Below are 24909 nucleotides of genomic sequence, written 5' to 3' on the forward strand. Positions count from 1 at the left end.
TGCACTGTTTGCATTATCTAGCTGATCTTTTGACAGCAATATTCACCTATATAATTTTACTTATATAATTAGCTATATTATTTTTGATGATTAGGCAGTAATATTGTATTGAATTTTCCAAATTATTACTATACTTATATTTTATAAATTTTTGTCTAAATACAACAGCATTTTGATAAAATTCCTCTATTCCAATAATTAAAGTGGAATTTTGTTGTATTTATTCACTTATGAATATACGTATATAGGAGGCCTTATATAATTATAATAATTTGCGTTTCAACAATACTAATTAAAGTATTGATAAGTTAATATCAGTAGATAAAATTTCCGGTTTTTAAAAACGTAAATGTCATTATATATAATGAGGAGTACTGACTTTAAATTTACCACTAGAGGGTCTGGTGTAGGTTGAGGTCCTCATGTCAAGTATTTTGTTTAGTATCTTTAATTCATAAGAGTCACGGTTTTTTTACAAATACCTGAATGTTTCTAAGAGATTATTATGTTCTGTCCTTTTTTCTGAACAAAATAAAGGAAATTACTTATAAACTTTATTCAACTTGTACATTTTACGAGGGCCGTTTCTTTTTTCATCGTCCGATAGGCTATAAATAAAAGACAAATTCATATAAAACAATAATTTTATTACCCAAATATTGGTACACTTACGGTTACTTTTTGACATAGTCACTGAAGAGATTGACACATTTGTCATATCTGTAGACAAGCTTTTCAAAACCCTTTTCAACAAAAGTTGCCACCAATGTAGCCAAACCGTTTAGTAACAAAACACACCTCAAAACTTCTGGAAATTCCGTAGACAAAACTGTAATGGTGAATGTGTGGTTTTGTTTAACCAACTCGTTGAACCAGGTAATTTAAAACTACAGATTTGCGTCCTTGGTCCCCTTTATCATGCATATCATTACGGCCATCTTCAAACTTCAAACCCCATTCACACACAACAACATCACTCATGAAGTTTTTCCCTTACACACGTCTCATACTCTGATGGATTTCTGCAGCACTATGGCCTTCAGCTTGTAGAAAACAAATCACACTTGGCGGGAGCATCAATAATGGAAGAAATGTTTACGTGGCTGTAGCACAACGCCAAATGACGTCTGAATGTCAACAATGGCGTCTGCACGGAGCGATCGGAAGTTGAAAAAGAAACTGCCCTCGTAAAATAGAAGTTGGCAATGTGATATGTTTTATTTTTGTAGGTTCTAATCCAAACGCCACTAACCCGGACCAATTTCTACTGATAGGACTAGCATTTGTTGCCGCTTTATTTCTCTACTATTTTCGTCCAAGACCTCAGGCAGCTCTTGGAAATTCCAAACCAAACAACAATGGCAATGTGAGTAATAATTTAAAACTTTATTTTTTCTCTATTTAGTGAAATGTACATCAAAATCAAGAGGAATTGCTACAACTCCATTGTTTTATATACTTCAATGGTTCTTTTCATGTTTTAAATGCAAAAATTGGGAAAAAATCTATCTGATCCTGAAGTGAAATCTACAGGGTGTGGACTTGCTAACATTCTTCAATTTAATATCTAGGTAAGATAAAAGCACTGATGGTTGACAGTCTGATGTTATAATATAAATAATAAGACTTTTGTGAGTTTCTCCCGATAAATCGGAACAAGACTTATATCTTCAAATGGTTAACCAAAAAATAGTCGTAGAAAAAGTATAGTATGCAACTTACCCCATTGTTTGTGTTGTAAACTTTTATAGTCCTGCGAAGTATGATCCATTTTGTGACTGTTGCATAATTAACTGTTTCTTAACAACTCAATTAACTTGAAATGTTAATTTTTTTTTTCTAATAAAATTCTTTATCTAGTATTTCCTGCTTCATCTAGTGTAGAAAAAAATTCGACCTTTTATGTTGTGGATGTAGGATATTTTTTCCATATAAACTTATTGTTATTATTCTAAATATCTTACGTAAGTTCAAAAGCGTTAGAATTTGATAGAACGCCCACTATCTAAATGTTAAAACAACAATTAAATTCAATTTAAGTACAATCCAAACAATTCCATTGTTTCACTTAATTAGTTGAATATAACTTCAAAATGTTTTCATGTAATTGAAGTAGTTTTCAAAAAGGGTTTCAGAATTGTTCAGAAATTTGGTTTAGGGTTATTTAAGAAAAAAATATAAATACGAAGTTTGAAAATATACCAGCATAGTGCGGACCTCAGTTTAGAGATGACGTATCTTTTTAACACTTTCCTACCAGGACCGGTCAAATGACTGTTTTTGAATTTTAAATGGGAATTTCCTACATTCAACATAAGTTATTCGCCGTTCAACGTTACGACGATATTTTCCAAGCTTTGAAATATTTATATTCATCGTCTGGGACTGAAATTATGGGCAAATACAATATAAGAAATATGTATAAAAATAATAGAATTTCCACTTACTATATTCAGGCAACATCTGAAGACACCTGAATGACTTTTTAAAGGGAGTGGGATTAATGGATCAGCTGTAAACATTGGGTTCTTCAATATCGGGGCAAGAAAGGAGGACACAATAGATCCTTTGGGTCACAATGTATACGAGACTCCAAATCTAAATATTCATGCCGAGCCAGACTGAAATAACCATTGCAAAATCGATAGAGGAGAAAGTCGGTTTCTAAGCATAAAAGGCTCTGTGAACTTGCGTCGGACGCGATGAGAACTTCAGGAACTCAGAAAGTTGGGCGTATATTATATTACATACGCGTATATTACATTAAACCAATGATTGTAAAAAATGTTGATATGCTATTTAAGTGAAACATGTTTTTTTCTAGGATTCCAATGGATCTCCACCCAGTTCATCAGCACATTAACAGAAATCTTGTGAATTATAGAAGAAAATTTCTTTAAACTTTATACATGGGGCATAGTTTCTGATCACATTTGTTAAATTTTGTTTTATCTTTTTAAATTTTATTTATTCAGAAATTATATTTAAAAAATATCTGTTGACGTTTAGAAATTTTTCATTTTTACCCCCTAATAAGCTTTTGCACTACATTGCGATGATAATTCCAATCGCATATTTTATTAAACACGAAATTTTATATCAGCATTTAATATTTTAACATATTCTATTATTATCTATCTGTAAATACATGGTGGCGCGAAAAGATCGCGTATATTTTAAGTGCTACAAGTTTATTATTATCAATACAAACCAATCAGCAAATAATATGATTGAGGCTCGACTATTTTTTGGGTTAATACACATTAAAACTCCCTCTCCCAAGCTCTCCATAAATTTTTTTAAAATGTGAAAATGTCCTGTACCTTAACAATAATTTCTTTACAAATCTTCTACTCGACGAGGTTCACAATAATAAATTTTAAATTTCAATTACCGGTCGATGAAGATCGCGAAAACATGAAATAACATGATCCAGAAACATTCCTTTCATAACCATATTTCTGTCACGTTAATCTAGACGCTCTATCTGACATAATGAGTCGCTTAGCGGTCACTTCCATGCACTAAAATACTATACTAATCAAATCTATGCGTTCTTTTTTTGCCACCTTGTATATAGTATACTTTTACAGGTGTACATATATTATGAGAATCTTTTAAAAAATATATTTTAATACTTGCCTGCCATTTTATTTTACTTCCACATAGAGATGCTACTCTTTAATTAGATATGAAAACACTTCCACCATTTGTTTGGTCTAAAATCATATCAAAAGTACCACCACCTCAACATCCTCCAACACTCCGTATCCCACAATTACATCAATAATTACATTTTGTAGTCCTTCAAATACTATATGTGAATATTTGAACTTGAAGAACCAAACAGTGTTCGGTAAGTAGAGGTAAAGACCCGTTTGGAGCTAATACATGCAGGGTGTTCTTAGAGGTAATTCTGGCCACCAGGTAGCAGATTCGTTTTGATAATCCTCAGTTGTACACCAAAACTCACGGCTGTTGCTTTAACCTTAGCAGGGATAATTCAGTAAGTTTATTTGTCTTGTCTGTCCTGAGCATGGTGCCTCCAATGTCGAACCCCTAGCTGAATCAGATCCGCCTCAACGTCCTCTAACCAGCGAAGGCGCAATACTTTTTGTTTATATTATGTAGTGGGGGTTTTTATAGTGACAATTTGTAAGAAAATATTTTTGTTTGCTTATGACAAATTAGAGATTTTCAGTAAGCCAAAATTCTGGATATCGTTGTGAACACATCGGGCTAGTAAAATAAACCAAACGCTGAATTTAAATAAATTAGATAAGTGTTAGTGTATAAATAAATCCCGTAAGTAAAATACACACCGTGTGTATAAATATCCGCTCACCGTTTAAAAAGAAATAACAAGTACAGTACAAGAGACATTTTTTCAAAACTGCGTTTATTTTATGTTGAAACGAATGACGGTAGGCTAATCTCACTTTCTAGACAAATTTCTTTTCTTCCTGATAAAGCTCTCACTTCTTCAACGGCAATAATCTTGTCCATATGAATCAACGTATTCTATATTAAAAATAAAAATCGAATTAGTATTAAGTGATCTTTTGAGAAAACAAATATAAGATCATAAAATGAATTTTTTTCTTGGAACTTTCTTGCACGATGTCACACGGCTTTCAGGTGGGCTTGCCAAAAGTCCCGGTTTGACCGAGACAGTCCCGGTTTTCAGACAAAGTCCCGGTGTCACGGCCGTTTTACTTCAGGTCCCGGAAAAAAATCAAATTTGATTTTTTAGATGACCAAAAAAGTCTCTAAAGTAATTAATCCAAGCTGTTTTTCGTCACACGAAAACTTATAACAAATTTTGAAAGTATGATGGCCACCAAACAATGATATATCAATGGAAAAAAATTGACACATTAGGTTTTTTTGTGACATCAAGACTTATTTTATTTTTATAAAAAGTACAAAAATCATTAACACAAATATTCTTTAATGTATAGCTATGATTTTCGTGAATGTTTGGCTTCTTACTAGTAATACGAATATAAATATTAACATGTTTCAATTTACAATTGTGTCATTTATTAGGTTCGTTCCAACCCATCAAAAACCGTCCTTGGTACGGTGACGATTCTGTTTTGTGTTTCAGTCGAGTTGGTATCGTTTTTAATATAGACGCTAGCAAGTATTGTTATAGTTCTTCAATCAATATTTCATAAATACGCACGACACTAATACCAAATTAGGAAATCAAAAATAATGTTTACTCCCCGTATAAAATTCGGTAAACAACTAACAAACCGTCAGTCCACGTGAACTCATCATCTCCAATGTTTACCAATGAAAACATCGAATCGTAAACATAAATGCATTTCTATTGGCCGAAGCCGTATGTACACAATTTCTTCGAAATATTCCTGCAAGAAAGTCTGGGATAATCATTGACGTGGCTTGGTGTGATTAATTAAATTCATATTTTTTTTAAATAAATAGAAATATGGCGTTCTTTAGACCATGGGCGAATGAAGACAATGAAATTGTACAGTGTAGTGAGAATGAAGACAGGTATGAATTTAATAATAAAGATATGTTATATATATACGAATGTTTAGAAAAGGAAAATATTCAGCAATCTGATAATGCAATCATAGTAAGAATTGCTGAATTAACTAGAGTAAATAAATTTTCCATTTATCGAGTAGTCGCGAAAAAGGTTGGTGTGGATCATTCACAGAACCGAAAAACATGTAAAGAAAAACTGAAATCAATTGACAAAGCTACTCAAGATTTTATACGTAGGACAATTTATAGTTTATATAAAGGCTGCTTGACATGATGCACTACAACGTGCAATGCAATGCATGACGCAATATTTTTTAATCAAAAGCATGCACAGATGAAGTTCAGCTGTTTGTTTCATACAAGATCTTGACATTATTGGTTTTGTGCAATTTTTATTGCGTGCAAGTTGCTATCTAGTTACTTTTGGCTTAACAGATCAGCTGACTTTCGTAAAATTTAGCTTTGTTATTTTCATTTTTAAACTAGGCACAAAATTATTAGATACAATTTGAAGTTAGGAATTTGTTTACTTTTACTTATAGAATTTTAGTTAGTGACAGTCATGATGCAACGGTAAGAGACTCTAGTTCAGACGATTCTGACTACCATGATTATTTATAAAGATACTTTGGATTTGAAATGTTTTTTTCTTTTGTTTTATTTGCAAAGAATTTATTTTTCTTTTTGATTTTTTCTTTGAAATTCCGTTTTCCAGTAAAAAATTAATGAGGTCCAAAAAGGGCTCAGTTCACATCTAGTACCTTGTTTAAACCAAACGCCCTTACAGGTAGGTACATTTTACTCGTCTATTCACGTTTTATAATTTAATATTCAGTTGTAGCAAGTTAACGAGGTATAATAATGATTTTTTTTCTCAAGTTCCAAGTAGGACTACTAAGTGAATCTGTATAAATAACTGCGTGTTATGTCGTCTAATTTATAATGAGTCGATTGCCTTTTGCGAATACTTCCTCGCATAGGATATACATATTTTAAAAAGTATTTATAAAAATAATAAATTTATAAAATGAGGTATCTACGCCTATAGTAGATCAAACAAAATTGTCAAGGGCAAGGGTTTTGATACAAGTTTTTATACTCTGCAATTGATATTGGAAGAACTATACTAGATCCGTGCATAGCCGAAGATTGCGCAGAAAATATAATTTAAACGCTTCTAATAACCGTTCCAAGAACGGTCCACACTAGCAGGTTGGAACAAACCTATTATTACCCCTGGCTTAGGTTCCTAATCAGTAACTATATTCATAACATGAGGAATATACTACCTTCTAAAACTCTAAAAACCAGTCATACGTGTATACCCTTAAATAACCTATCTGGCAAGCCTACCATTAGGTTGAGAATTTAATTTCGAGTGATAGTATACTAGAAAAATCATAGGATTTTTGTCAAATCAATACTTACGTTCAATAATGGATATACGGTTGGTAACTTAGCAGTTTGCCTGTATGGTAAATTCAGCATAGTACTGAATACACAAAAATCCTTTTCCCAAACTCCTATCTGTATTTGCCCCGTATTTAGAAAATAAAACCTTCCTGTACCGTGTTTTAAATCTTTATACCATGATCCTTCATATCTATTACCGTCTTCTCTGACATACAATCCTGGAAAAAATATTTTTATAGGGTAGAAGCACCATTTGTGGCAATTTCACCATTATTCGCCATCCCAGCATTTACGTTGTTATTGTTATATATTTGTTTTATACGAATTATTTAGGTCTTTTTTATCATTTATAGCTTTTTCGTTCTTATGAATGTCAACCATTTCTAAAAATTCTCTTTTGCGTTTATAAGATTTCGTTCCAAAAATTTTTGAATAATTGAATTTATGTTTTTTTTTGATATTTCATGGTTCGTTAATGCAGTTTTATATTTTATCGTATGGATGACCTTTTAGTCTATTTTCTAAATAATGAAATGTCTGCCCTATGTAGATAGTATCACAATTAGTACAAGGCACTTGATATACAATATTACTTCTTTTGTTTTTTAATATTTTATATTATAGTTTAGTGATATCATATTCATATCAATAGTTGCTGGGAAAATGTTTAATCCTCGTCATTTAAAAAATTAAAACAAGGACAACCTGCCAGTGTTTTAGCGTACTAATAAAAAAGCCTGGGTTACAAGCGCTATTTTTTGCGACTGGTTCCGAAATTGTTTTGTTTCTGAAGTTAGAACTTATTTAAAAAAATCAATTTTTAGACTTTAAAGGACTTCTAGTTTTGGACTATGCACCAGGTCATCATCGCGAACTTGAAACTAATATGCATCCAAATATAAAAGTGACGTTTTTACACAACGGCTTTGCTTCAACCTATGGACCATGGAAAAATCCAGGCCTTTAAGCTCTATTACGAGTACATTAGACGAACCTTCAAAATCATATTGGATAATATGGAATGTAATTCTGATATGAGTTTTATGGAATGCATTGTAAACATAAAAGAATCATTGGAAGAACTGAAACCACACACAATGAAGTTATGTTGGAAAAAACTGTGACCTGCTCTGACTGAGGAAACTGACGAAGAATTTGTTCAAGTTCAAACTTTGCCGAAATCGCGAATTGAATAGGACGAGTGGGTTCGAACATATAGAATCAACTGACATTCAGGAATTGCTTGAATCGCAAGATGAAGATTTGGATTGAAACAGACTTGGAGGAAATGTTGAATTCACAGCCCATTGAAGAAGAGGCTTCAACAAGCACTGAAAACAGTTAATTTGAAAAATCTTGGTGAAGGCTTAAAAATGCCAAATGAGCTTTGCGATTTTTTTATGAACATTTATTTGTCTATGGAACGTATGCTGCGTATCAGTCTGAATTGAATGAACTTTTAAAAACTGGAAAGCAAGAGAAAATTACAAAATTCTTCAAACTATTGCCTAAGCCTTAAGATAATTAATCGAAATGTTCAAAAACTTCAAGTAAACTAATTTTTTTTATATATTTTTTAATTTTTATCATCTAGGAAAGTATCCGCTATATCCGCTATAAAACTATATTTGAATTACTTTTATTTCTGTAAAAATTTCGAAACTTGTCTTGTATGTGTGAACGATGACTACAGCCTACTCAGGCTACTGGTAAATCCACCACTAATACATCTCTTGTATTGCGAACGAAGTAATTTCTAGATTAAATGATAATTTAAACGGTCTTTCTGATAACTGATATTTTAAACTTTCTACTTCTAAATTTTAGTAAACTCGTTGAAATCTGATCTAATATTTTCTCTTACATGCAAAAATTTGTATAATGTGAGAGATTTGACAATAATTCAATAAAAATCTTTCAATTCAAAAAAATATCACTTACCCAAACCTTCCCTAAGATCATCCACCCAATCCCCATCATAAAAAGCTCCACAGTCGTACCACATTTGTCCATAACCGCTTCTTTTGCTTTTTTTAAAATTTCCTATGTAAAATCCAATACCTGGATACACTCTAAGTCCTTCTCCGTGCATTTTTCCATTCTTCCAGTCGCCTCGGTATGTTAGAGAAAAAACGTTATACTTTGGAAGGTGATAAGCTAAAACTCCGAAACCGTGTCTGTAATCATTGTTGAAATCGCCCTCGTATAAATCTTTGTTTCTTGTCAACATAACCCCTTTACCTATATACCAATATGAAAAATATACATTAGAAGACAATAGTGATTAATATGTAGCATGAAAGATCTTATTGTATCCGATTAAATTGATTGTACATAACTTGATTCCGTCTTTGTGCACCTTCTACAAAATTTAAGGGTGCGCCTATGTTTAGAAATATGATACATAATAGTTTATAGTAAGAAATATTATGCGAATTAAATAAAACAATATTAAATTGTGATTTGAGATACCTGTTTTTTTATTTGCTTTCCATTCTCCTACATATCTATCACGTACTGTATTAAAAATACAATGTCGCAAACCATTTTTTAAAGTTGATTCCTCAATTTTTCTCGATCTAGCAATTTTATCTTTCTGAAATCTATTAATAAACGGCATTTTTCTTTAAGGTTTGTTAGAAAATTTGGTCTCAATCAATATCCGAAATTTAAAATATTTGTTAAATCGATATTCAACAGCTTTTTATTGAGAAAATTGGATAATTGGCTGTCAAATTTAAACAGTGGAGTGCTCTGTAAATACATTAAATACGGATGTTCAATTTATCATACTTATATAATACATTATTGTTAACAATTTTTTTTAGATAATTTACATATATAAACAGGTCTAAAAACTGAAAGTAGTTATTTCTTCTTTCAAAGATTTGAAATTATTATTATCAAATATAGATGACAGTATTAGCCATCTAAGATATGTTAGACGCACCTCGTAATTTATGATAGTTGAATTATTTTTGCTCAATAATTATAATTTTCTCCGTCCTATTAAAGCACAGTATTATCCATATTTTTTACAAAAAAAAAATTAATAAATAATGTGTCATTATAATGTTAGATTGTATAAAACTCCTGGACAACGACAACGGTGATGACATTTACATTGCACACGCGCTGTTTATTTCTTCTAAAACAAGGTATAAACGCAAATTGACAATAAATTAAGATGGTGGCTAAAAGACGAGGGAAACGAAAAAATCCTTCAAAAGACCTCGTATTTGAAGTCAGTGATAGTGACGTTTCATCGGATAACTCAGATAATGAAAGTAACGAGCCCCATAGAAAGGTATTGAAGACTAATTCCCAATTCGTTGAATCTGTTGTGACTGCTCTTTCTAACCTACAAAACGAGGAGAGAATAGAAACACTGGCATCGCGTTCCAAAACAGATAATGAAGAAACTATACAGTTGGATGAGAGTATTGTTGAAATTGCTGATAAATCTTTAGAAGTTGATAATAAAATAGAAGAGCAAGCTGCCAGTGCTAAGGAGGAAATTATATTTTTAGATGAGAGCTCTGATGGCAGTGTTCACAAATCTTCAGAAAATGTAGATAGTATCATATTTATAGGAGAAGATACTTTATATGAATATAAAGCAAATACTGATCAAAGTACTAATGAATCTTCACAAGACCTCAATAGTTCAGTTATAATTTTAGAAGAAAATTGCTCAAATGGATTTTCAAACTGTAATAAAGATACTGAACTAAATTTGGGTATGTAAAAAGATAAATTAATTCGCAATTATTTTATTTTATAATTAGTATTAGCTATACTACTTTTTATAATTAGAATAAAATATTTTGATTTTCAATTTGATAAGTTGTGTTTTGGCATATTTACATTAAATTCTTATTTTAAATATTCATAATAAAACTAAAGTTGAATGAAATGAATAATTTTGTTGAAGATATTTAATATGTTTAGTAAATTAGATTACTTATTACTGAACTATAATTATATCAGCTGGCTTTTAAAGTGATTGTGTCTCAATTAAATAAATTTTTGACCTTTAGATTGTACTTGTATTTTACAACTGTTAATTTTTTAAGGAACATCTAGTATCAAAGCACCTTTTGAAACTTCTGTAGCTACAGATTTAGAAGAAGGAGAGTTGTCAGCAGACGATAATGTTGATGCAAGGGTACCAGACATATACATAACTTTTAGCTCTGAAAGCATAAGCAATCTGTACAGATCAAAATTTTTAGACTTAATAAATACTTGTACTAATTTAAGAGTAGTTGAACAAGATGATCTCACAATTACTATACTAAAAGATGTAGATGAAATTCCTCAAACACCAGAAGAATCCAAAAAGGATGAAACTTACATACAGCCCCCATGCCAAGTCACATCAGATGGACAGACTCCAAAAAAGAAGAAAAAAAGGAAAAGGGTGAAAAAGGAAAAAGAATTATTCACATTAGATACCAAACCATCTGAAGATGTGAATCCAGTTGTTGCACATTATTCAAGTAAATTCCAAATCTCAGAAAATAGTGGTGAAGAAGTTAACGTTTCATCCTCCCAGAGTTGTTTGAATTGTGATCAGAATCACCTTCTCAAAGATTGTCCATTGCCAAGAAATTATATCAAGATTAACCAAATGAGACAACAGTATAAAATGATTAGAGAAAAAAATTCATTGTAAGTATTTGTATGATGTATTCAATTTTATCTAGTCCGTAAATATTTAAGTCATATTTTTAAGTCTGATAAATTTCCACCAGTTGCTGAATTTTAAATATGTACTTTCAATAATGATTGTTCTTCCAATTTTGATTTTAGTAATTTCCTTTTGTGTGGACAATGCCTGGGTAATATTAATATATTTAAACTTGTTACTAGAGTTCTTGAAGTACATTGGTTCTTAACCTTTTTAGGTCTGTTACCCTCATGACCTAACTTGGTCACTGATTTTACCCCTCCTCTCAATGTTGAAATCAAACAATATACAAATGCATAGGTATAGGCTTTATTACACATGAAAATAATTGCACATAAAAAATTTTTACTCTAAATTACTGTCTTAAGCTAAACAATTTCTAATTAGAAAATATAAAATAGATTTATAAATTTCATTGCAAAGGTTGGTTCTGCTTCGCCCTTACAAGTTTAGTAATGTTGGGTTTTGTCTCACTTGAAGCACATCAAATCGTGTTCCACATTGAGACCAACTCTTGCCTTCGTTTTTAGTGTCACCAAAGTTGAAAAACCACTCTCACATCTGTAAGTAGTAGCAAACGGTACCAACATTTCCAAAGGTCTGTCTACTATGATAGGATATTCAGCTCCTGCTTTTTCAATGAATTAAATAAGGTGCCATGTCAAATTACACTGTTTGAGGAAGTTATTGTCTGTATATACTTAATAGATATGATTTGGATAGTCTTTTTTGTAGATTATTCAAAACAATTGTATAGTGTAGTGTGTACTTTTACTTGCTACTAGAACTAGTCTAAAAACCATAAATATCTCTTGAAATTATAAAGATGGGCTTGCATATGTGCTACTAGAGCCATGAGATCATGCTTAATAGAAATTCACACCGAAATATCATCCTCAAAAAATTACCAAATCTGGGATATGCCTCATGAAGAAATACTAAAAAAGTTTATCTTTGAGAAAAAACTTACCTTGATACTAAACTTTAGAAGCAATTGGGATCAAAAGACCATATAAGAAATGAACATGTCATTAAATGTTATGCTCCATAACAGAACTAACCTAAATGAGCTAGGTAAGTTACTTTTAATGGATTCCAGGACAGAAAGGAGTGAAGGGAAACAAAACAGCTGATAGAAACCCTTCATATTACCTGAACCTCTTTGTGGTATGAGTTACAGAATGATAGAGAAAACATTGGAAAAGGAGGTGGATGGGGGTAAAACCAGTCAGTGGGAAAATCTACAAGGCAAGAAAACTTACAAAACAAATACAAACAGGAGTTCTATCGCCTCAATGGAAATCCGAAGTTGCTAGATTTAGCAGAGAAAGAAACATACAGATTCTGTTGCATGTAGGACGAAATGTTCATCTACATTCTCTTGAAGATTGAGACACCACACCTGAGAGCGTATGAAATAGAAGACGAATTTCTCTGGTACTTAGAGCCATCTCATATTCTAAACTTTCTAAGAGGAGTAAGGGAATGGGACACAATATATCCTTTGGGTCGCAGTGTATATGGTACTCTATGGTACTTCCCATACATACTCTTGAAACTACAGTTTAATTTTATTTTTTTATTTTTTTTGTCTGATTATGTTTTATTTCTTTCCCTTTAAGTATATCTTTTTTTCGTGACATTTCTGTGAAACTCTTAATATCCATGATTTTTGTTTCAATTTCAATGAGGTTAATAATGGTTTTAGACGTTATCATATAGAAGAAGACCAAAAGTATGACCACTTAAAACCCGGTAAGATCTCAACTAAACTTCGAGAAGCTCTTGGTTTGAAGTCAAATCAGATTCCATCTTATATATACCAAATGAGAATCCTTGGTTATCCACCAGGTTGGCTAGAAGAAGCCAAATTATTCTATTCAAATCTAGCACTTTTTGATTCAGATGGAAAGCATGTACTATCAGAAAATGTAAAGAAAAATCCTGGATTGGATCCAAACAAAATTATTGAGTATCCTGGATTTAATGCTCCAATGGATAAATATAGTAGAGATGTATGTAACTCTTTGTATTGTTTTAACTAATTACACTGTGTAAATTGAATTATTTACAGGAATATAGGTTATATAGAGTGCCTTCATACTCGTCTCAGTATAGTAAAGAATCAATGATTGAGTATTTTGAAAAAGAATATTCCAAACAGCAAGATGACTTTCAAACCTTGGATATGGACTTAGATGTAATTGATGATAATGATTATAAAGAAAAACCTTGTAGTATACCAGTAAGTTGTCAATTAAAAAGTTTTTCACATATAATAACACATTAAATTTATTTTTAGACTTGTCTTCCTAGAGATTTAGAAAAAGATGTCCAATCTCCCTCGATGCTTGACTTGGAGACACAAAAACAAAGTCTTTTAGCCGCCTTAGATGACAGCTCAGGATCTCTCCTGAAATCTGAAGACTGTTCTGAGAAAGAACCACCACAGCCAGGATTAGAAGAGGAAAACCTAAAGCACGACCCTGAACAAAATACAGTGGTGGAACAATCGAAAACTGAATGCTCGGCTTTGTCGTCTGAATCAACAAGCAATAAAATCTTGAATAGTGATTATGGTACTCCTATTTTAAAAAGTTGTTCACGTTTTTTGACTTTACCTAACCCCGACAATTTCACAAAAGACGTCAGCCCCGTTATTAATTTTGAAAATTTACCAAATTCCACTGGTAAGTACCAACAAATGTCTGGTTTATTACAAAAAGTAAGAACTACTTTGAAAAGTATACAGAAAAATAATTCATGATAGTATTTGTGATTACAAATAAATTTTGGAGTGTATAAAGTGATTTTTTACAATTTGATGGAACTTTTGGTGTATATAAAACGTACAGTAGCAATTAATGCAATGTTAATCACATGGCTCAAACAGAACCATGTGTTCAAATTTGAATTTTTTAATACTTTTATTGTTTATTTGAACGATTTTTATAGTACTTTGTTAATTCTCTCCATATTATGGAATTTTTTTATTATTAAACATAATGGAATCAAATTTATTTTAATCGATAAATTTTTATCACTTCAGTGCATATTAAACTGTTAACAATCATTACATCAACACTCACTATTACACTGGGTGGTTCATTTAACCGGATCTGAATATATGAAACACTGGAAACACCAGACAGTGTAATTAAGGGGATATTCTGGTTTAGAACCCTAGATTTTTACTATTTTTATATTATATTTGTCGACTTTTTAAGAATATAAAAATAAAATAAAACAAAAAATCAGAATTTCAATAAATTACAGGCCAGTAAAGTGGGGGCTACAAAAAAGGTGCACCCTGGTTGACATGATTCCAGCCCTTGTAGTGATCTAGAAAATTCTTTTTTGACCTTTATGAATTTTTTATAAATGCCCCAAATTGAAAGTTTTTAAATTCTAATGCAGACGCGATGGAGAGATATATAAAAAAGATTTCCACCAAATTTTAAAGGAATCGTTTCGGTAAAACTTGAGATAACATGTCAACCACTTCAAAAAAACTAGTTTTGAGGAAAATGGTTTACGTCAGAAAATCAACTGTATCTTTTTTTTATTTGAATTTTAAATACTTTATTTTAATATCATATCATATAAATAATACTTTTATTTATCAATTGCATAGCATTCATACATTAAAATCTTCGTTCACTTAGTTAACTACTAAATGTTATACCTACATATTTCACACGTTTCCTTGATTTTTTTAAAAGTATCTATAAATATATATAATTATTATTTTAATCGTAATTTTGTTTTCCCTAACCTTAAATAGCTAGACGGTTTTTCAAATTTATGGTATATTAAATAAAAATGTAAGGGTACCTAATACTGTAAAGTAATATCTAAGAAAGAAATGTCGTGCTATATGTTTTATTCAAATACGTATCAAAGGTTATAAAGTAAATTCATACAAAACGATATAAATAATAATAATAATAATCTTTATAAACAACATATGGTCCTTTCCTGAATAAATTCTTTGTTTTCAAAAAAGGTGGTCGAGAGGGATATAAGGGCGGATGAATTTTTATTTTAATCTAAATCGGAATCTGATTCCGATGAGGACGAATCAGCTGTTAAATTTATTATTAGAGGTTCCACTTGTTTTTCCATTAAATTATCAATGTCCCACATTTTATTTCGAAAAAAGTGGACATGTTGGATTGCCTTACTCCAATTGGTTTGGGTAACATTATTTAAAGCTTTAGTAAATAAAGTTTGAACATCACTAATTTTAAATGTTGTGTTTTTCCTTGCCACCTCACCCTTGATTTGTGCCCATATGAGTCCAATTGGGTTGAATTCACAATGGTAAGGTGGCTCAGATTCATTTTGTCAAAATTCTAAAAGTATTAAAGCAATGACGCGTTTAGAAATGATTGTTCTTCAGATTGAATAACATAAAGACAGTTTAAATTTAGTTCCATGAATATCACAGCCACTTTAAACAATAAAATTTATTTTAAAATAGAGGATATTCAATGTATAACATAACTATAATACCACATATTAAAGAATAATAAAAATTAAAGTACATGTTTAACATGCGCTATTATACAGTCACATAATTCTTACTGTAAAAACGCATGTTAGAAATGTAGTTTAATTTTTCATTTTTATCAAAGTAAATAAATAACATAATAAAACAAAAGCTTAAAATAATTATTAATATAAAATTTTTAGAATATAATTATAATAATGAATTAATGTAAAGAGCAGCTGTGTGAACTTGACTTTCTCAGACATTGCTTCAGACAATACGAATCGTTATAAAAGGTACCACTAGCATCCCATGAGCCGATCACGCGTTTTTATCGCTCTCCGACCGCTACCGACCGGCCAGATTATAGTACTGGTTATAAAGGTAAAAAATGGCGCATAACTAAATATTTTTTTCTCGTTTTCTTTATTATAATTACTTATAAAACTGTTTTTCAACATCAAGAGAGCTTATATAGTAATTTACCACCTTTGAATAAAAAATTGAAAGATCAAAACAAAATGGCGGCTGTTAAGAAAAATATGTAAAATTAACGTTTTTTTCACTTTCACAAATTATAACTGGTACTAGTCCTTTAAGGGTCTAAGATTTGAAAATGTGAAAAAAATCGATTTTTCAAATTTTTAAACCAGAATACCCCATTAAGAGTATTTGTGAAGTGGTAGTGAACAATTTGCACAAAAAAAACCATTGAATGAAAATATTTATATTGATCATGAAACTGTTTGATTGATAATTGAAACTTTTTAAATATTTGCATGTGAGATATAATAAATAATATTTTACACGATTTCATGATAACTTTGATTCCAGAACAATCTAGTACTATATTGCGCAACTTGTGTGAAATATCCACTATAACATGATATGTTATACAAAAATAAACTTTATAGGGTGAAGTATTAAGTATTTTTTGTAAGAAAAAATCTCATCTATCAGACTTGTTAAATAAAAAATAATTTTCGTTCAATAACTAGATTTAACACAGCATCTACTTTTATATTTAGAATCTTCTAAATACTGCAAATTTTTAAACTCATATTTTCAATTCATCTGCCAACTTGAAATCTATACCTATATTTGTATTTGAAAAAAAAACTTTTAAATTTTAAAAAAATTTTAAATCCTTGACTTTATATATTTTTGTTACAAATAAAGTACTCTTGCTGCGTTATCAGTCGATTAAACTGAGTAATTTTGTCACACTTTGAGCTAGAGCCAGATCTTCTCGAAGTGAATACATTAATTTCTAGTGTATTTAGTACATCTCAAAATACAAATACTTCATTATGTACACTTTTTTTTATATTGGAAAAATAAGAGAGGAGCAATTCTTTAGAAGGTGAATTCAGAACTTTATTTTTAGCCAGTTATGGTTATACATAAATTTTCTAAAAGTATTTACTGCCCGAGAGAATTATTTCCTTATATACTCAGAAAACTTTTATTATAATAGAAATATATAACTTTTTGTGTTTTATGCAATGTTTATAGCAGGGGTACTCAATGGGATGTTAAAGAGTGCTAATTTATCGTATCCTTTAAGAATTGAGGTTTGCTACTACTACTACTACCACTGGAATTAAGGCCTTCAAAGAGCCTTGGCCTCGTCCACCACATTCCTCCAGTCATCACGATCCGACGCTCGGCGTTTCCACTCACTCACACCTGGCTTCCGAAGATCCTCTTCGATATCATCCAGCCATCGTCTGCGCGGTCGTCTAGGCAGTCGCCGGTCCTCGGGCTTCTTGCCTAGCCATCTGAGTCTGGCCTTCTTGACTTCTGTCACCAGGCCGAGGTCTTCTTAGAGCCGGTAGGAACTCGGTGTTTATACGGCTGCGCCACACGCTCTGCTCGCACACTGGCCCATATATTCAGCGTTAGATCTTTCACTCTCACACGTTGAGCATCCGCTGTTGAACACCCAGGTCTCGGGCGGAGAATTGTGCGATAGATCCGCTTTTTCGTTCTCCAATTCAGTATACGTCATTTCATTAACCGTTGGAGACTGAAATATGCTCTAATCCCCGCTTTCACACGTTATCTTATTTCACATTGAGTTGTTATTATTTGCGGTCGCAGGTATTTAAACGATGGTACATTTTCCAACTTATCCTACTTCGGAGTTCAGTTGTTCCTTGACATAAGTATGTATTTTGTTTTATATTCGTTAATGATAAGCCTCGCTCCACATGATTCCTCCTCCAGCTGCTCAAAGCTTTTCTTCAGTTCATGCTCATGGTATAATTTTAATTAATATTTTTTTTCGGACACTGAGGGGCGTACAAAATTGCATTGCGGGCCGTAAACGGCTCGTGTAATAAGTATCCCTGGTCTATAGTGTTTTAGTTTTATTGAAAATCTGATGTAACCTCACTTAGCCTTAAATGCTCTCTTATATTCATATGTGATTGACAATAAATGAAAATAATGATCTTAATATATTGTAATCACTCCCAAAATGTGAACTATGAATCAAAACAGTTGGGCAGGTATTTAATTAAATAAGGGTCTTAAATAACTCTTCTGCAGCATTGTATATAACTTATTATCCAGATTTAGAGAAAAGTGTACACGTGAACCTTTATTTTCAAACATACTGAAACTCTAGAAATTTTATTTGTTTTATTGGAAATAATTTTTAAATTTTGTACCAACAACTGCAACTATATGTTCAGTTGTTCAAAATTGTAAAATATCCCGCAATATAAATGTTAGGTTTAGTTTTGTAAACTTTGTAATTTTGAAAATTATTTTATAAATAAATTGATATTAGAGGGGATTTTAAATCGTCTGTTATTCTTCACTACCTATTTGTCCAAATATATCAATAAATTTTAGTTATAGACATTTTTTATCATCCTATTTTCTAATCAAAAGTACAAAATTTCTTGTTGGTACGTTTACTTGAAAAGAAAAAAAAATCCTATATATGAAAATTTTAATCTGTTCGAATTTTTATACACTGTGATTTTTCTTTATCCATCTTAGTAGTTGTCATTTTTCTTCAACCACCTCTTCAGTTATTACTGAATACACTGTTCACTACACCAACACTTACAGTTACACTGTCTTGCCCTTCAAACCTAGTTAGATTCATAACCGATTTGAAGAACCAGAGATTGTCATTACGAGTATTGGTGTAGTAGGATGTGAACGGTTCCAGAAATTGAATCCTAATAACCGTTGGTGATACTTTGAAATTTGAAGTTGTTTTTTCAACTTTAAGCATTTTCACAGATAGTGAAGTGCAACAGGTGTCAGTATTGTCAGTATCTGCGGACTGACGTCTTTTAGCTGACAATCTGCTTCTGTAATAAAGTTGTGTACAGGTTCTAGTATTTTATCCATTAAAATAAAAAAAAATCAACTCAATATATAAAATATCTTTATTTATTTTGTCGCTAATAATATTTCTTCCAACGAAGTATAGAAATGTATCTCTCTAAATAATTTTGTTTGTTGAAGTAATACAAACTTTCCTACATTTTGTATCAAAACTTTTTGTACACACTTAATGAAAATACTGTTAAACATTTCCAAATATTTCATTGTAAAAATTTATCAAGTATTATCTTCATAATTCTATAATGAGCATCATATATGGTTACAAGTTATATTGATGGTACTCACGTTTTAAATCAACTATTTTTTTTCAAATGTCTCTTTGTAAATATAAAAACACTAAAAATATCTCAACATATCAAATAATTTGTATTAGCAATCCTGGTATAGAAAAAATTGTTTAATAATATCACACATTGTAAAACGTGCTATAAAAATATTATATGCACTCTTTGGATCGTTTCAAACTACATGTATAGCTTGTATTAAGTCCCCGACTCCGTTTCTGTGTGTGTTAACGTCCCCCGATTCGATCTGTTCCTTAAGCATTTCTAATTCCCTTATACCCGATAAAGTAGTTTCATATTTATGTGTTACTAAAGATCTATAGAAATGTATAGCGAAAGCTAAAAATACAAACAATATGGGTACTAGGATAATTGTCGCTGTCCAAGCAGCAGTTTCGTTTTTGGTGTCCATGAACTTGATCCAACAAATTATAGCGACTTCTGCTAAGAATAAAAGTAGACCTAATAGTGTTGAAAAAGCCCAGGCGGTTTCAATATACCAATGTAATCTCTCGTGAGGTGATTCCTCTACTAAATTTATAGATTCTAAATTACAAATTGCTTCTACGTTTGGTAATATACATGTACTTATCATTAGAGCCAGCATGTGTACCGCTACCAAAAGAGTGGTAATGATAGCGAAAGCTACAAGAACTTCCGTTGGAATATTGTTTGGATTTTGCAGTTGAAGTTCCACCATTGCAACCATAGCAAAACCTGATAACAGAGCTGATGTTTTGCTGGATGCTTTTAATTTTGCTCGGGAAAGTTGGAGTTTTCGCCACGAGAGGTAGCGACGGCTGTGCAGGTCGTCTCCCGAAAGAGACATATTTTTATACTGAAATTAAAAGAAAACAAAATAAATTATTTTCATTCTTAAAGATCATATTTATTTTTGTTATATAAACTCAACTTTTTGTAGTAACTAAATATGAATAATTAGCATTGACTTATTTGGTACTTCGAGCCGTGTATAAACCTATGGAAGGCTTGAAGGACCCTACTGTGTAATTGTGAGTGTTGGTATAGTAGTAAAAAGAATATTCAGTATGAGTATCAACACTTCACAAAAATTTCAACTTGTAGTATGAGTTTTCATAAATTGTTTGATTTAAGCTTTATTTAACGAGTAGGTTTATTTTTATTGAAATAGTAAATAAATCAAGGATAGTTCATAATAAGAGTGTCTTTCCCAAAGATCTGTTTTAAATTCGATGCTGTTTAACGTCTATGACGGTTGTCTGAAAAGTTTCCTCAACCTGAAGATGTCAATGTCACGAAATAAATTTACGCATGCGTTGACAGATTTACGCTTAGTACTATCGTATAAGTGAGTCGCTAGAAGATTTTTTTCTAAAAATGGAAAAAATTCCGTATCGATCTGTCATTAAACATTTGTTTTTGAAAGGCAATAGCCAACGCAAATGAAAGAGTTGTTGTATAAAGAGATTTTGAACAATCATTTAAGATTGTAAAATTTAAAACCGCCGAATTCAAACATGGATTACCTTCCTAATATTCAGATTACGATTAGATTAACTGGATGATAGTTTCCGAAAATCCTTCACAGTGGCGCAAATAGGCGAAACTCAAAGTCGTGGTAAAGATAAAACAAAATTCGGGTAGTAAACATTTTGAATCATGAAATTAGGTATCATATTTGATCCTTTTTGTGAAAATGTATTGCGTAAGCACCACAGTAAATCAGTTCGATTTTGGGCGTGTACCAGTAGACTTTAGAAAGCAAGTGAAGTAAATCGAAAATCATTAGGATTTGTTTTGTTCTTCTTCCAGTTTTATGTCTCCTTAGTCATGGAAACTCTAATGTTAAGTACAAAATATAGTATAAAAACTTATTCAAATTATGTAGTACCTAACAGGTAGTTACACAAAATTTTTTTTCATTGAAGGTAAAAGTTGAGTTGTCACAACTTGACACGGACAACGTTATTAACATTTTTATGAAATCCAACCCTCCCTCTTTCAAGGAGGAGGATTCAGCTTATTTTTATTTTTTTGTTATTCAATACATTGTGTACAATTCTTCTGGTGGCGCTTTAGTCAAAATCATCAATTGAATTGTTAATTTTTTTTTTGATGGATACTTTTTTGGATCGTCCACTGAATGATTAGCTCTGTACTCACGAACAATTCGGTAGACACTTAAAGAAGATACTCGAAATATTTGCCATTTTGGAATTAACGTCATCAATAGTCTTTTCATAATTTTCTTGCATTTCATTTTTATAAATATAAATAAGGCAACAGACAAATATATAAGCAATCTCACAGCAATAAGATGTACTACAGTTGATCTAACGGCTTCTTCAGTGTCGTCACCTATCCCACGCGGCTTTTTATTTGTGATATATTATGGTGCCACTGATTTGGACCAATAACGATGTCGCGCCACGTTTCGACCGGGATGTTCACATGATGATCACGGACTGATCATTGTTTTGTTTTACTATTTTTCTTCGATAAATACAATTTAGTAATTTAATTTTTAATTTTGCCTACATAAACTACTAAATAGTTAAATCCTGATATTTCCAACAAATGCATCACAGTTTAACCACGATTTTCGTCTGATGTCTATATGGGCGAAATCTATCTTACCAAACCATGCTTTGACGACATACCTACTAATGATAGTGATAAAATATAAATGTGCGGTGTGATAATATTGAAAAGCATACATATTTGATAGAAGTTTTATTTTGTAACTCAAGTTTTTACAAAAGTGACGTTCTTCGGTTTTTTGCTTTACTGAAATCCTCTATTTGTAATAGATTTATGTTGCTAAATTCGTTTTGTTGAGAATTGTGTTCAGTTCTACTTTATGTTTCTCAATTAATTTTATCACTTTTTATACAAATGTCGTAAAATGTTTTTTGTACAACTGCCCTTTTTTGATAATAAAATAGTCGAATTTGGAATGACATTAAACTTCAAAATACATTCAAATATACAAATAATAACCACACTGGGTAAAAAATATTTTTTTCTCTCGCCGAGATGAGTTCGCTTTTCGTCACTGTTATGCGGAACAAGAGTGGCCTGTTCTCTCCCGGGAAGAACTTATTTTACTCTTTGCTTTGTTTATCGAAATGTTAACTTTCGATGACCATTTGCCATGATATTTAGTATTTATTTTCGCTTGAAAATGAAATTAAAAAAATGTATTTAGACGATTCTAGTGATAGTGAATCAGAATACGTCAAGGACGAACTTTTCATCCCGGCGAGAGAAAAAATAGTATACGCATCTAGGGTGGTACAATAGAACGTGCATATTGCATCATCTTTTTTCGCGAGGTAAACGGTGCATGGGCGGGGGAGCCTAGCGTGGTTGGATAGTTGCACTCGTGGAGTTTTAGTAGCCATGAGTCACTTCGACGGAAAATGTCGCGCTTTTTGTATTCGCACGTTTTAAGAAAACGTCTTGACATAGCGACTGTATCGTTCAGAATATGGAAGCACCGAGTGCAAATTTAATTGAAATATAGGTTAAGCATTTTGAAGAGACCGGTTCCACGTTTAAACCACCAACAAGAACGTCTAGGACCACAGACAATATTGATAGGGTGAAGGAGTCCATACGAGAAAATCCGCATTTGTCAACTCGGAAGCGATCGGTGGCTTTAAACTTATCGCGACCAAATTTACATCAAATTTGGGATCTTAACCTGTATCCTTATAAGCTCCAGTTAACACAGGAATTAAAATATACCAACTTTGGAGCAAGGTTGGCATTTGCTGAAGAAATGATTAGTCGATTTCCCACTTTTGAGAACTCTTTTTTTCAGATGAGGCTCATTTTCATTTAAATGGCTTCGTAAACAGACAAAATTGTTGTTAATGAACCGAAAAAAAACCCAAAAATGAAACATCAAAAACCACTGCGTTCGAAAGTAATGGTATGGGCAGTAATCTCAAGCAAAGGAATTATTGGCCCTTTCTTCAAGGGAAAAATGCTTTTGCTATCACGCCATTATGAATCTATTTCAAATTTTTATTTAGATTTCGAAACAGGGATTCTATGTCTGATGGCTTCGCTTTTAAAAAGGAATAGCGAGGCCGTGGGTAATGGCCCACTTCATTCACGTCCAGCTAGGCCACTTATGTTTATTTCATTTGAAATGATAGTTGAGAATTAACTATCCTATTATTGGAAAAGAACGTTATTTTATTAAGGGGGGTAAGGTTTTAAAAGCGAAAAAAAGCACATTTTCGTGATTTTTTTGCGGCGAGGTGAGTAATATAATTTTATTAAATTTAATTACATATGATTGTACAACTTTTGAAGTATGTTAGAAAATTTTCAATGAAAAATATTGATAAACAAGCCGGTGGCGGTGATTCTCTAGAGGCGCCTTGAAAAAAAGTAGTTTTGCGGTAAACATTATAAATCGTTACCGTATCATTTGAAACAAAAAAATTGTTATGCACTTTAAAGGTGATGTATTTTCGAGGTAATCAGGAAAAGTGTTTTTTATATACAAAGTGAGTTTTATGTATGGAACGCCTCAATTTTCTCGGAAACGGCTTGTATGATTTTTAGAAATTTTGTGTACAAGGGTCTTGTGATACGGCTGGTATTATGGTGGTGTCAGATGGATTCGCTTTTCGAAATACTTATATGCCGAAATGCCATAATTTACAGCTACATTTGCGTTATCTCTGTCGAAGTTAAAATAATACATGTTGGTGACTATGACTGCTACAATAACAAATTTGACGTTTAAATAAATTATTATTGTTAAGTTTATTGAGAGTCACAATGGATCGTTTATTTGAAAAACAATGAATTGATATTTTATGGTGATATTAGGATATGGTGATAGTCGTCAATAAGAAATGTGTAATATCTTTAATAATTTATATCCTAACCAAAATCCGATAACAAGATCTACCGTCAGTAAATTAGTACAAAAGTTTAACGAAATTAGGAAAACTGCATCAACTGAAAACCAATCTTTAGTTTGTTTGTGTCCTGTGCGATCCACACCTGCAAGTGTTTACTGTTTTGTACTCAAGTTGAGTATTTGATATTTCGCAAACATCGGTAATGAAAATTTTACGTGATAATCAATTCCATCCATACAAAATAACGTTGGTTCAAGAGTTGTCAGA

The 24909-nt window shown here is 31.6% G+C and overlaps 3 protein-coding genes across 6 annotated transcripts in view; 1 reads left to right on the top strand and 2 right to left on the bottom strand.

Moving 5' to 3' along the window:
* Positions 1-4359: 4359 nt before the first annotated feature.
* LOC130902466 (MORN repeat-containing protein 3-like) lies at positions 4360-9961 on the bottom strand. The gene is made up of 5 exons (XM_057814631.1): positions 9887-9961; positions 9409-9690; positions 8878-9177; positions 6952-7154; positions 4360-4521 (listed from the first exon to the last, which is right to left on the bottom strand). Exons 2-5 carry the CDS (start codon positions 9554-9556, stop codon positions 4405-4407), a joined length of 768 nt encoding a protein of 255 aa, XP_057670614.1. The 5' UTR covers positions 9557-9690; positions 9887-9961; the 3' UTR covers positions 4360-4404.
* Positions 9962-9986: 25 nt separating this feature from the next.
* On the top strand, positions 9987-18931 carry LOC130902465 (zinc finger CCHC domain-containing protein 8 homolog). Its single transcript, XM_057814630.1, has 5 exons — positions 9987-10676; positions 11013-11610; positions 13338-13644; positions 13704-13874; positions 13932-18931. The coding sequence occupies exons 1-5, from the start codon at positions 10124-10126 to the stop codon at positions 14394-14396; spliced, it is 2094 nt and encodes a 697-aa protein (XP_057670613.1). The 5' UTR covers positions 9987-10123; the 3' UTR covers positions 14397-18931.
* Positions 18932-19513: 582 nt separating this feature from the next.
* LOC130902467 (calcium release-activated calcium channel protein 1-like) overlaps positions 19514-24909 on the bottom strand; it is a 28413-nt gene continuing 23017 nt past the window's right edge. For all 4 annotated transcript variants that reach the window (XM_057814633.1, XM_057814635.1, XM_057814634.1 and 1 more), the window contains exon 3: positions 19514-20612. In XM_057814633.1, coding sequence (XP_057670616.1) covers positions 19950-20612 — 663 coding nt within the window. In that variant the 3' untranslated portion in view covers positions 19514-19949. The remainder of the gene's footprint in view (positions 20613-24909) is intronic.

This window comes from Diorhabda carinulata, chromosome X, assembly GCF_026250575.1.
Source record: "Diorhabda carinulata isolate Delta chromosome X, icDioCari1.1, whole genome shotgun sequence".
Lineage (NCBI taxonomy): Eukaryota > Metazoa > Arthropoda > Insecta > Coleoptera > Chrysomelidae > Diorhabda > Diorhabda carinulata.

Excerpts from the sequence above, each read along its gene's own strand:
- LOC130902466 (XM_057814631.1), bottom strand. The coding sequence starts at position 9,556 with ATGCCGTTTATTAATAGATTTCAGAAAGATAAAATTGCTAGATCGAGA. Across the intron at positions 9,178-9,408 it reads GAAAGCAAATAAAAAAACAG|GTAAAGGGGTTATGTTGACA; the intron begins GTATCTCAAATC and ends ATTGGTATATAG. Across the intron at positions 4,522-6,951 it reads CCGTATATCCATTATTGAAC|AATACGTTGATTCATATGGA; the intron begins GTAAGTATTGAT and ends TTTTTAATATAG.
- LOC130902465 (XM_057814630.1), top strand. The coding sequence starts at position 10,124 with ATGGTGGCTAAAAGACGAGGGAAACGAAAAAATCCTTCAAAAGACCTC. Across the intron at positions 10,677-11,012 it reads AGATACTGAACTAAATTTGG|GAACATCTAGTATCAAAGCA; the intron begins GTATGTAAAAAG and ends TAATTTTTTAAG. Across the intron at positions 11,611-13,337 it reads ATTAGAGAAAAAAATTCATT|ACGTTATCATATAGAAGAAG; the intron begins GTAAGTATTTGT and ends TAATGGTTTTAG.